The sequence below is a fragment of the Condylura cristata genome, unplaced genomic scaffold (assembly GCF_000260355.1).
Source record: "Condylura cristata isolate star-nosed mole 26May11 unplaced genomic scaffold, ConCri1.0 scaffold00011, whole genome shotgun sequence".
Classification (NCBI taxonomy): domain Eukaryota; kingdom Metazoa; phylum Chordata; class Mammalia; order Eulipotyphla; family Talpidae; genus Condylura; species Condylura cristata.
Genome location: NW_004567112.1, coordinates 35,993,842 through 36,008,072, shown reverse-complemented (window position 1 = coordinate 36,008,072; position 14,231 = coordinate 35,993,842). Strand labels below are relative to the sequence as shown.

Sequence of the window (14,231 nt, the reverse complement as noted above, 5' to 3'; positions counted from 1 at the left end):
CCCAGCCCAAACTCCCCCAACCTCGCCCATGCCTGTCTGTGCTTTGTAAACACTACTAGAATGCCAGAACTTTGTGCTTTACAGGTGATTTTGGTCCCTCTTCACTTAATCATTCCATTTCAGAATTCAGCAAATGGGCCCTTTCATATTATGTTTGAGGCCTCTGAAATATGAAATTTTGTCTTTCTAGAGCCATGTAGACATAATGAATAAATAACACGTTGAGCCTGTCCTTTGAGCAGTTCTCACCTGCTTGGAAATTTATTTGGTCTTTTTTTGCTTTCAAAACTCGTATCTTTAGTGACTTATATTTATTCTATTTTCCCAATTAATGTCAGTAAGAATACTGGCCTTGTCCTTCTGTTACCCAGAATCAGAAGTTCTATATGTTATGTTTTGATTTAAATGTTGGATGAATGTTTCTGATGAGTGATATTTTTAAAGAAAACTAATTATTGCTTGAATGCATCCTGTCCTTATTGGTTTTATGTATTTCTAGAAGTAAGAATAGGTGAAAACAAACTGATGTAAGAGAAAGTATAATTTGTGTTTTGGGACTCCCTGTGGAAACACGGATGGCAATCAAAGTTTACTGGCAGCTACATCTTATTTTGAGAACCATTGTTCTGTTGTTGCACATCTCTTCCTTACATGTGACTTTTTATTGTATGGTTTAAAGTTAAATGTCAAACAACTGTAGTATTTAATGAAAATTGTAAAATGGTTTAGTGAAGTTTTGTGTTTTTTTATAATGGATAGAGCCCTAATGCACATGATGTACTGAATTTAGAAAGAATTCATTTTCTTTAATCATCTATACTTATATACAGAGTATTTTTAACACTGTATTTATTTATCTCACATGCAAATACTTTCATTCATCTCTAGAGTTCTAAGTGGGAATAATTAAACCTTTAAACATTTAGAATTGAGTAAGGACTTAGGCACACATGCTTAGAACTGCTTTCTTATCAAAGAAAATAAAATTAGAGGTTAGAGAAATAACTTTAAATTACAATCCTTATGTACTAATAGCTTAACCTTAGTTTTGAATGACTGTTACTTTTTCTGTCTTTTTAAAATATTCGTAAATGTAAACACATGTGGTAAATGTTCTTTTGGCTTTTATCAAACTGACATTTAAGTGAATTTTTTTCAACCCCACTAAACATTTGTGGTAAAAGATTTCAAAGCATTGAATCTAACAATTTGCCTATGGATTTTTCCTCTCTGCGTTATTCTATTAACATTTGGTCTTAATAAGTATAACCTGTTTAGAATTACTGATGCCTTTTCATTTATTATTTGTTTAGATGAGAAAGTTTAGAAAAGAACTTCCATCAAAACCCCCATGCAGTTATGAATGCTTTCTTAAGGAAGTTAAATTTTTAGTTTTACTGTAAATATTTTGTGTCGTCCCTCATGTATCTTTCTAAATGAAATGCTCAAAAAAAAAATTGTTGATGTTTGTTTCCATACTGTTGAGATGTTAGGATAGTGTGTGAGATTGTTCTTTACTGTTCCTCTGAGGTATGCTGAGCTTTTTTCTTCCCGGCAGCCAAGACTGGGAAAAGGGAGTGACTTCTGTAAAAATGGAAAGCACTTTGCCTAACATACAGCTAGAAATTTAGTTGGCTTTGTGGGCATTTTCCTGTTGAGAATTCTTATTTCTAAGTTGCATTTTTTTTTTTTAATATATGAATGATTGGTGCCCAGTTTTAGGGATAATCATGAAATCTTTGATTTTTCTGTGGGTCATTTCCTTTATTTTGTTCACATCTAATTTTTTAAAAATTGAAGTTCAATCCCTATGGATAACAAACAACATGGAGGTTTCTCCTACTATTAAAAGTAGATTTACCATACAATACAGCAATTCTGCTCCTTGGTATTGATCTAAAAACTGCAAAAGCTCTAATTTGAAAGTGTATATGCACTCCTGTGTTCATGGCAGTACTGTTTGCAATGACTAAATTATGGAAACAACCTAAGTGCCCAATGATGAGAGGATTAAGAAGATGTGGTATATATAATGAGGGAATACTATTCATCTATTAAAAAAAGATGAACTCTTGCCATTTTGACAATGTGGATATTTGCCATAGGGGATTATACTAAGTGAAATAGAAGGAGAAATATAAATACCAGATTGTTTCATTCATATGAAATTTTAAAATTTGAAGTAGTATTTGATTTATATCAGATAATTAGAAAAGATTACATGTTAAAATTTTCAGTAGTTTCTTCTCTCCTTTTTTATACCTTATTTTTTTCCTTTAATTCCTTTGAAGGCATTTGCTTTTGAAAATAGATGGACCTTGTGTCTAGCTATTGATCACTCTGTGTTTACATTATTGATTTATATTCCCATTTACCCCATTGGCTAAGATCACTCTTAGCTAATACCTGATTCTGAAAGTAATTAGGAGATACCATTCCCAAAACTCTCTCAACTAGCCACCTATCTGCATCTGTGCCTATGTGCATTGGCAGTTTTTTTCCTATTGTTATTACATTAACATTATTAGTGACTTACAAATACTGCTTTCAATGTTCAACTTGTTTACTGTTGCATTCATTAGCATCACAGGAACTTATAGTGGGACTCCAAGGTAATTGGAGACATGGGAGTGGTTACAACACCATTTTCCATATCCTAATCTAATCATCTCTCCTTCTTATATTTTGGCTTCTATGAATTTTTTCCTTTGCATGAAAGGATCTTTTTATACACTTAAAGTTGTGAAAATACTTTCCAAGTCTGAGATCTTTAACTATCACACCCCAATTTCTCTCTTTGATAATACCTCCTGGAGCACTTATTGTCTACATGGCATAAATTTTGTTTTCTGATAATTTGATATTTCTAATTTTCTCTACTTTTTTGTATGTATTCACCCTTTTTATCTCACCAAAGGTTGTAAATAATACATACCTGTCCTCCTTAGAAATCTACTATAGCAATCCAAAAGAGGTATGTAGTAGGCAATATTAATTTGTAATCTAGATTAATAAATGTCAACTAATTTATGACTTATTTGAATCATTGTCCATTGTCTCTTGACTACGTGTTTGTAGTAGGAGTACATGATTAATATTCTATAGTTTCACGTGTAGTGAATATGTAAGTTTTCCTGGTGAGATGTTCTATAGCTTTTATTGTATGCCAAAATAATAAAGTATCAGAGCTTTGGGTTATCTTTCTCTGGGCCTCTTTTGGCCAGATAAAGAAATTCTGTAATCATACAACTCAGTTTTTCCTGGTACTTTAAATTACAAACTATTTGTTTCATTATTTTTAAAACTCGTAGAATATATGTAGGGCTCTAGAGAGTGACAATTAATGTAAGAAGATATATATTACTTAGAAGCAGTAATAGGAGTTTTTATTTAACCTTCTGTTTATTTGAATGGTTAATTATGATCAGTATATAAGTGTTTAATTTGTATAGTTATATGGGAAAATTTAAATATGGGATTTAACATTTTTCATAAGTACTTTAATTCTCTTATTTAATGTAATTATATAATTCTAAAAATCCTACTATTTCTGATTACTATACATCTAAGCAGAGGCATTTATATTATCACAACTGACAGATACTAACTTAATATTTTGCTGTTATTTCCTTATAGGTTTGATGAACTCATAAAAAAATTCAAAGTTGAATATCATGCTGGTGGCTCTACCCAGAATTCAATTAAAGTGGCCCAGGTTGGTTAATTATTTTAAAAGTTCAAGTTAATTCAAAATGATTCTAGACTTTTGGCTATTGTACATAATTGTGCCAATCTTTATTTTGTTGCTAAAGAATGTTTTTCATTGGTTTTGAGTGTAATGTTAGCAGTCATTGCCCATCTAATTAACAAAAATTATTTTAACTGGCATTTCTTTGGTTATTGGTAAACTTGAACATCTTTAAATGTCTGCTGTTTATTTGCATTTCTGCTTAATGTTGACTCCTTTGACTTTTATGAATGTTTATATATTTTTGACTTCTAGGAATACTTCATACTTTACAAATAGTATTGTTAAGTATTCTTTACTCTTATTTGTATTTTAATGCAGTATATAGTGTCTTGAACTTGAGGTTTTTAGTTTTTTTAAGTATCGTCAAACTATGACTTCTGTATTTCATGTAGTATACATAGAAAGAAAATGCCTGTAGCAATATGCTGAAAGTTTTCTTGTGTTACATATAGAAATATATGTGTATTATATGTGCAGATATGTCTGTACATCTAGATATATTTGTATGTAGGTGGCCATATATTTTGACTAGGTATATCATTTAATATATATACACATACATACATTAATTTATATATGTTCATGTATGTATAAGTTAATATATCTATACCTCTATCTCTCAGTAAGTCCATTTAACAAATGTCATTTATGCCTCTTCTCTAAGTTAATTCTGATTAATGTATAGTGTGCTTCTTCGATCATCATTTTGAAGAACATTTAAAACCCTTACATATCTCTGTTTCTCACCATTGCAAACTAAAACCTCCTCAAAATCCCACTGTAGTCATAGGTCTGGTTATTTTGATTATTCATTCCTTAAATCCTTTCCCTTTAAATTTTAGTTAACTTAAGGAACTAGAAAGGTAGAAAGTTGACAAAGTTGAGATCAATTTTTGTTCCTTTGAAGTAACTCTTAGTTGATTTAGACACAGTGTAATGATTCTGCACTTTCCCAAACTCTAATTTAATCATAGTATTAAAATATTTTAGGTCATAAAAATTAGTCTTTAAAGTCATTATTTTTGTACAATGATCTGGGGAGAAGATCTTTGTGTTTGTCAATTGATTCATATTGTTTTAATAAAATTCCTGCAGGTCACTTTGTGATCTCAGGTTAATAGAAAAAGTACAATTTTTTTTCCCCCTTAGATATTATGTTAAGTCTGCTCAGGCTGCTTTAACAGAATATCACAGAATGGTTGACTTAAGCAACAGAAATTAATTTTCTCACAGTTGTCTAGGCTGGGGGTGTCCAAGGTCAAGATGCCATTGTGATTGATTTCTGGCAAGAACTCCTTATCTTGTAGATAGCTTCCTTTCTTTGTATCCTTCGAGTGCCTTTGTTCTGTGCCCACATGGAGAACAAGATCTCTGGTGTGCATAAATTAACAAATGTTGGAAATGATGTAGAGAAATTGGAATCCTGTATATTATTGGTGGGAATGTCAAATGGTGTAACTGCTATTCCCATTTCTAAAAAAAAATTATAAATACAAATATTGGTTCCACTTTGTGTATGCTAAAATGATTATAGTCCTTCTAATTCATGTATTGAAGTACTAACACCCATGTGTTGGGGTTTGGAAGTGGGTCTTAAAAAATTCTTCGGTTTAACTAGGTTTCTGAAGGATCTCTTAAGAAATATTATAAGAAGAGACCAAAGAACCTGATGGCTCTCTAAAATACGATACAGTAAGAAGGTAGCCATGTGTAAACTAGGGCCAGACTCCAGGATCTTAGATTTCTCAGCCTCCAGAACTTTGATAAATAGATTTCTCACCTTTTAAAAGTCATTTAGTGTGCATAATTTTTTTATGGCATCCAAGTTTACCTGTGACATTGATGCCAGCATAGTGAACATGTGTATTCATTTTTGAGTTTTAAAAATGATCATGGCTGTATGCTTAGTTTGATTTTTTTTTTAAGGAAGTGGAAGGAATTAACTCCCTTGCACATGTGCCTAAAAGATGGCAATAATTGTTTCTGAACTTAGGAAAGATGCCCTGCAGTAAGATATTTTTAAATTGTGAGACAAGAAGAATGACCATGTCTAATTTGGCTCTATAATATGAATAAGAAAGGAGAAAAAATGGTGGTTAAACAGAAACTTATATAAAATTTCTCCAAAAAACTTGATCATACTTGAAAAGACCATAAAGAAGCTAGAAAAAAAATCATCAATGAACATACATTTTTTTTGTAATATGACAATTTTATATCTCAAGGGGAAATCTCCACAAAATGCAGCCAAGTTAAATAGATCTTTCTCTATTTCTTTATTAAAACTGTAACTTATTTGGAATCCAACATTGATAGCATACATTGAAATTACTAATGTATTTTGAAATGATATTCATTTATACCTGTGTAACATGTATAATGAATCCATAAATGCAAAGGATCTGATTGATAAGCAATTGTTATACCAAAACAACATTTTTGGTATTCATGGTGGGTAGATAATTTGTAGAACTTGAAACTAATTCTTATATCTAAGTAGCTGCTACAGTTGGTTAAATATGATCCTAGATATTCCATGCTCAGATGCTTTTGTTGAAAGGATATTTAGTTGATGTCAATACTTTGGGCCTACACCAAGAATGTGGTCTTGGTAAGAGCAGTGCTGTTAAGTCAAATTGAAATTTACATTTAACCACACACAAAAGAAGATGACAGCTCCAAATGTATCATTGGGAAGAAAACACAAAGAGTAAAAATATTTCATTATTTAATGAGACAAAAAATAACATGTCATTGTTGCCTACTACATATTGGCAATAAATAAGTTTGTTTTTTCACATTCTTGAGGCTAGCTGTCTAAGATGAAGGCATTGACAGCTTTGAATTCTTTCAAATACTCTTTTCTTGCTACTTTTTCATATAATTGTTCCTTTGTGCAGTTCCTGGTATCTTTCTGTGTGTTCTGTACTATTTTTATAAGGACATCAATCATATTGAATTGGCCTCAGCATATAGATATCATTTAAATATCCTAGTGTCAAATACAATTGAATTCTGAAATTCTGGTGTTACGGCCTCAATATAGAAATTTGGGGGGAAATATAGTTCAATATAACAAGTATTAGGTGACTATCCAGTGACCTTTCTCTCAGGCTGATGGGCTATTCCTTTTTACCATTTCTTGTATAGGGCATATTCTATTTACAGACTTCTTCTAACAGACTTTTTTAGTTTTTGTTCATCTTGGAATGTCATAATTTTTCCATTATTCTTAAGAGACGGTGTTGCTACATGTAGAAATTTTGGTTGACAGTTCCTTTTGTACTTTCAGTATGTCATTGTACTACCTCCTAGAATCTGTCATTTCTGAAGAGAAATGAACTTCAAAATTTACTGTGAACCCTTTATTCCTGACGATGGTCTTTTCAATCTTTCTAATATTCTATCTTTGTCTTTTGATAACTCCTAAGTTATCTTGATGCAAATCTCTTTGAATTTATTATTTTGGAGATCCTTTGCACTTCTTGAATGTGTGGATTTATGTCTTTCATCCAAATTGGGACATTTGTGGCCATATTTCTTCAAACATTTTTCCTGTTCTTTTCTCCCTCTCATTTTTTCTGTAATGCATATGTCTCCTTGATGGTTAATGTTACAACTAACATTTACAACTAACCATTAACTAACATTCCACTAACTTGCTTCCTAATTATTCATTATATGATCTAGTGGATATGTAGCTGTTTTATTTTGATTTATTTGCCAGGCATTTATATGTTCCTTAACTATGGGGTTATATTTTTCCTCCCCCGTGTGTACATTTGCCAGTATATCTGGCCTTCAGTTTTGACTTTTTTACATACTTGACAATTTAAGTAGTGTTTCATATATCTTCACCATTGCTTGCAATCTGTTTCAATCTGAAAAGAATTGGAGATTTTCAAAGAGCATCAAGTATGCATCATTTTCAGTATACTGTTGAGTAAACTGGCTCAGGCTTCCGAGGACAGCCTTGATAATTAGGTACCTTTTTACTCTTTTGAGATTTATGCCCCTTTTGGTGACTGAATTTTTTAAAAGTTTGATCCTATTTTGCTTTGAGATATATAAGATCTTTATTTCTATGTTTCTTGCAAATTGATTTGTTGATCTTTATGTATTCATTAAAAAAATTTTCATTGCCTATATGAGCATTTGATCATATACTTATCCTTTGTTGCTGGACTATAAGTAGGTCACCATTAGGATGAATTATTTCTTCTCCCTTTCATTTGCCAACATGTTTAAGCTAAATAGATTTTATGACACTATGCAATAATAAGGAGTACTAATTTTTCCATCATGTTCATAGCTGCCATTTTTCAAAATAAATTTTTTAATTTAAAACAAAGCTCTTAGATTTAATAGTTATTTCTTTGCTATTTTCCAAATATTTCATGAAAACAACTAAACTTGTATATATTCCTTGTCAAATGACACTTCTCTCTCCATTTCTTTTTTTTAATTATTTATTCATATAGAACTGGGGTATAGGCCAGAGGTGCAGGGGCAGTGAGAGGATTCACCAGAGACAGAGCAGGGAGCAGAGAGCAGAACAGGCAGATTGATGAAGTACACTGCTGAGGGGCAGGGGGGGGCAGTGGGGGGTGGTCAGGAGAGGTCTGCTGCACCATGTAGGTCATCTCCAGGGCAGGGGATTGAACTCATACTGAAGCAGCTGTGGCTCGCTTGCAGGGCTGCACTTTAGCTCGCTGCGCCCCCAGGGAGGGCCCCCATTTTTCTTTAGATAGTCGTTATACTAATTATAGAATTATTTCCTTTATGAGATGTATTAACCATTAATATTGGACTTTTTGCCTCTCTGAAACATTAGACATTTACTTGATCTGTTCTAGAATCCTTAGCCTTACAACTGTCTTTTAATTTCTAAAATGATTCTCTGATCACTGATTTTTTTCAATCTTTTCTTTCCTCATCTTTCAGTTAAATAAGTGTCAACATTTATTTTTGACTTCTAGTATAATTTTAACTAAATTTGTAATTTGTTTTTAATTAATTTTGAGAGAACTGCTTAGTACAGGATATTCATATTTTGCATGGAGGTAAGGAAAAGGGAGTCTTGTTTCTTTTATGCAAGTGTTATGTAATGAAGCTGTTTTCAGAATTGTGTTTTAAAACTTTCTCAAATAATATGCATTGATTTTCTAAAGACTTAGATCCTAAAAACATTGAAGGAATTGTTTTTGAATGAATAGAAATATGTTGAAACAAAAATTATAAAACACTTCAAAAAGCATTATACTATTTCAATTGAGTCATAATTTTCTAAGGTAAAATTCTTGTGGAACTTTACAAGGTAGTTAATCTAGGGCCCTCCCTGGTGGCGCAAAGTGTTAGGATGCAGCACTGCAAACTGGCCTTAGCCTGCTACAGCCACTTCAGGGGAGTTCAATCCCCGACCCCAGAGGTGACCCACAAGGCATGACAGACTTCTCCTGACCCATTGCTACTCCCCTCAACGTCCATCTGCCTGTTCTGCTCCCCACTCTGTCTCTGGTGAGTCCTCTCTCAGGCCCTGCACCTCTGGCTTGTATGCATAAATAAGTCTTTAAAAAAAATCCTTAAAAAATAGTTAATTTATGTGATTTTTTTTATTAATAGCATTTATTATCTTTTGTGACCTATTTCTCTGCAAAAATTTTGTTAGCAGTTAAGAGGCTTATTATTAAACTGCTTTGATCGAAAAAGAAGAAATGCCATTGAAATGATCAAAAATAACTATTTGATTTAATACCTTCCTTCTAGAGCATTTGTTGAATTGTGAGAAGCATAGCTAGATTTATAAATATTAGAGCAGAGAGTGGCAGATGATGATGAAATACAAGATTTTATCAGAACTTTTTGTCATTAAAAAGGAAGTTCCCATTAGCACCAATTTTAAGATTAAGGAATAATTTTAAGTGAGTTGAGTTTTACAAAATTGAATATTCACATGTGAAAGAAATTGCAAAATGAATTAATATCGCCCTTCTTTGTCATCAGTTTTCCTTGTTGAATTAGATTATGGTAGACTTTAGCAGGTAAAATAAGATGAAGAAAGCAGTGTTTTGTTTTCCTAAATGATACTTTTAATTTGTTTTTCATGTTCTTCTCAGTGATCTAAACAATGTATACACTGCCACTAATGACATCTACCATCTTTTTGGCCTGTTTCAGAATTTTTCACAATTGTTTTGGTGCTACTTAATTCAACATGGTGTGTTTTTAGAATTAAATGATAAATATTCTGTATGCAGCAAAGTATTTATAAATAATCAGAGTTTAATAAATTATAGTTATTACTACATTCTGAAATATATATATGGCTGTAATTTCCATTGAGTTAGGTTTAACCCATTCAGTTCCAGTGATATGATGTGTACTTAAATCAATAAAACACACCAGTTGTTTCTTCTTTTTCAACTATTTATCTCAAAATGAATTCTCCAAAAATAGAAGATAAAATAGTGGACCATAAAACTGTCATTGGCTTTGTTTTGATGAATATTAAGAAGTTGAATAAAGTTTATTCCACTTCTAAGCTCTTGAGTGTTTTATGTGGTTAGCCAGTTTGTTCTCGTTACTGACTTGGAAGCTCTTTGTTGTTTACTGTTGTTGGAAAGATTCTTGGTTGGAGTCCATAGAGGTTAGTCATTGATAATTGGTAATTGAATGCAGAAGGAAAAATTATATTTGTCTCTTTATAACTGAGTTTGGTTCTTATCACATAAAGTTTACATATATTTTATGCTAACTAAATTCTGGTTTCAATGATCTAAATAAGCTTACTATAAATTTCCTTGTAAAAAAAAATAGTCTGTTTGGGCTCTCCCTGGTGACACAGTGGGTTAAAGCACAGCGCTAAGAAGCTAAAGCTTCTCTACTGAATCCTCTCACTGCCCCTGTACCTCTGCCTGCACCCCAGTTCTGCATGCATAAATAAATAAATCTTTAAATGAAAAATAGTCTGTTAACGAAGGAAATATTGATCAGTTCCCAGTTATTGTATACCTTGGGCAGTTTCATAAATGTTTATCTTTCAAGGTAAATTCTACAATGTATGCTCAGTAACTTTTCTTAGACTTCTTTATAGGTTTCTATGTCAAAATTTAAGCTAAAGTTTTGGCCTTAATCAGCCTCTTTTTACAAATACTTATTGTTAGGCCTCTGGATGCCAGTGTAATTGAGAATCACTCCCAACTTTACTGTTTCTCATAGCTTCTTTGTTTGAATCTATTTGTTTAAATTGGCCCATAAAGTTGAGTGTTACTTTTTATCTTCCCATGTGTACTTTTCTCAGCCAAAAGTGGTCCTTTACATACTCTACCCCCTCCATTTTTTTTTTCCATCTCAATTCGGTTGTCATTTCCTGAGACAAATTATCTTTCTGACTTTTCATTTCTCTGTATGATAAGCTCTTAACAGGAACATGAATATCTTTTTATATAGATTATCCCAGCTGAGTTTATGTATTTGCTTGTTATATTCTTTGATTAATTCCATCTTCCCTTCTAACTTCATACAAACCATTTGATAATGTACTTTTCTTTGATTCATCACTAGATTCACATTGTATAACACAGTGCTTAATAGTAATGGGCAACTAAATGAGTGAATTTCTTTCCCCCTTTATGTTATTTATTTGAACCCTCTGATAACAAAGACTACTGTCTCTAGGCTGGTCAGTACTTAGATTATATCTAGACTTATATTTTATTTTTGATACTGGAATGTAATCTTTTGCTGTATAAAAAATAAATGAGTCCTGTAAAGGGAGATTTTACTCATAAGACTTATTCTAAGACATGAGGTGTAGGGGTGCAGGAAGGAACATATTAGCGCTATACAATCTACAAGTGTCTCACAGATCTATTTCTTTTAAAAGGAGGAGTGAGCAAGACTAGAATGAACCTGATATAAGGAAATGGAATTGATACAGTGAAAGCCAATTTGATGGGACTGCAGATTCAAACTGTTACCTTGAGATTAACCTGTCTTTATGAGAGATTATTAGGAGAAGTAGCACAAGGACTTGGACTGAGAGTGGGCAAAGATCAGAGGGTGAAGGGAAGGAGGAAAACATAACAAAAGGTTCCTTAAGTCAGACAGTAGGTATTTTCCCAAAATGGCTATTGGGTATAGTTTTATTAATTCAGTCTTGAGGCAAAGAACAGGAATCTTGAATTTATGTGTCCATCTTTTGCATAAATGAACTAGGAGGCATCCTTTAGTCTTACCTAGTCAGATGGAAAAGAATGGCTCCTTGCAGTAAATTATCAAGAATGCAAAGACAGGTGGGAGATACTTCTTAAACTGTTCCTAATAGCCAGGACCATGGGACTTGGGGTATAAGTCAACATGACAGAGGAATTAGGAAACACATTCCTAACTTAATTGTCTAGATCATTTTCTCTCTCTTCTTTGTCTTCAGCTCCTATATCCTCCTACCACAAGGGAAAAAAATGGAAAGTAAAGTATCTCTGGTTCAGAAAGTTTTAAATTATTGCTAAACTATTTAGTCCAGATAATTGTAGAACTTTTTTTTTTCAAACAAAATCTTACTTCAACTCTGGCTTAGTTTTTACAATCATTTTATCTATCTATATATTCGTTGGCATTTTTTATAATTTAAAAATTAACTTGGGGATACATTTTATATTTAGTGTTTTGATCCAGTATAATGACATATACCTACTGATTCAAAAAAATAATTAATTACCTAATAATTTTAGATTATTTTAAAGATTTTCCTACTCCCATGTGTATTGTAAATTGTATGATGTGCTGTCATTCTTTCTAATGCTTTCACTTACAGGAGGAAGTGAAAAAAATTTCACTCATTTTCCCTCCTGCTTTTCTGGTAATCACCAGAACTATATTTTGGTGAAATATATTTAAATAATATTGCTGATATTAACAGATGTAGTTATTTGCATTCAGATAGAATGTTCCTTTACCTATTCTACTACTTTCTAGTTATTACCTTTCTTTGCATCCTTGATATTTATTTATGCCCCTTAAAATCAAGTTTCTCATAATTACTTTTGTTTATTCCTTTTTCATATACTATTGCTGTATCAAGATTTGAAAACTCTTTGGAGATTTTTAATACTGACTTATAGTTGCAGGTTCATGCTTCATGTTATGGAGCACTTAATCTAATTATAGTATTTTAACAACTTACAGTAAGAATAGTAAGTTAATAGTTGTTTAACAACTTACAGTAAGAAGACAGTAAGAATGAGTTGACTACATAATTGTTTTCCCTTTTTAGCCTATTGCTAAAAATAGTATTTTAGTTTTTTCTCCTTTTATCACCTTTATATTCACTAAAATATAAGCATTATGAGGATAGGGTTTTTGTTCCTTTCCCCACAATATTCTGTGTCTCAATAATATTTGTCACTTAGAAGACACTCAGTGGACATTTTCTGAGTACTTGAACAGCTATATAAACCTATGTGAGAAACATGTATTTTTCTTTACTGATTAGTTCCATGCTTTGTATTAATGTTACTTATTTTTTGAAAGCTACAAAAATAATTTATATATATTTCTTTTAATCAATTTATTTTTTTCTTTGAATATGACATATTTGTACCTCTTGACAGGTCATATAAACAAAGTATAGATTTTGGAGGCAAATACCTGTTTCTTCCATTTACATACTGAGTGACTCGCAATAGTTCCCGCACAAGCAAAATGAAATCACAGATGATAACTCAATAAATAATACCAGTTTTGTAGGGAATTGGATATGGTAACATACTCAGATGACTTAGAATTGTGCCTGCCATATAATCAAATGATCAATTAAAAAAAAATAACCTCATCTGTATTGTATAATTAATTTAGTTTTGATTTTAGGCCTTTTAAATCATGGAGTTTTAATGTTTTATTTTCATTCTGCAAGATTTCAGTGGTACCCTAAAAGTTGGTGCCATACATATTGATTTTTATGTAACTCTCACTGTTTTAATAGACTCACTTGTATAATGGAATGTAAATAGGATTTATCAATTACTAGGTAAAATGAAGTAAAATTAGAGACTCTGATGATACCTTTTTAAGATTTTTGTTTTCTCTTGAATCTATGCAGTTACAAGAGATCCATCATACTTAAGAAAATAATGTCATAATTCCATTTTTTATGCAGAACAATGAACAAATTAGCTTAACTTTTGAAGGTTCAATGAAAGTTTTGAATTTTGCTTAACAACACATTTTGTGCTATTATATTAAATTTTAAAAGCATTTTTAGGATGTAATCACTTTTCAATTTTACTTATGGTTATAATATAAGCATTTTTGTAATTTTTACCCCTTTACCAGTGAAGTCTTATTTCATTGTTATTTTTTTTTTTTAAAGTTTATTTTTACATCATTTTTCACATTTTTTTTTCATCTCAATTGTAATCCCCACGGGTTTCCCATCACCAAATCACCCCTGTGCCACCACCATAGTCCCGTGCATTTCCCT

The 14,231-nt window shown here is 31.7% G+C and overlaps 1 protein-coding gene across 2 annotated transcripts in view; it reads left to right on the top strand.

Annotated features, from left to right (window-relative positions):
* The window catches only part of ADK (adenosine kinase), a 387,062-nt gene that overhangs the window by 124,076 nt on the left and 248,755 nt on the right, over positions 1–14,231 (top strand). For both annotated transcript variants that reach the window (XM_004680753.2, XM_004680754.2), the window contains exon 4: positions 3,637–3,715. In XM_004680753.2, coding sequence (XP_004680810.1) covers positions 3,637–3,715 — 79 coding nt within the window. The remainder of the gene's footprint in view (positions 1–3,636; positions 3,716–14,231) is intronic.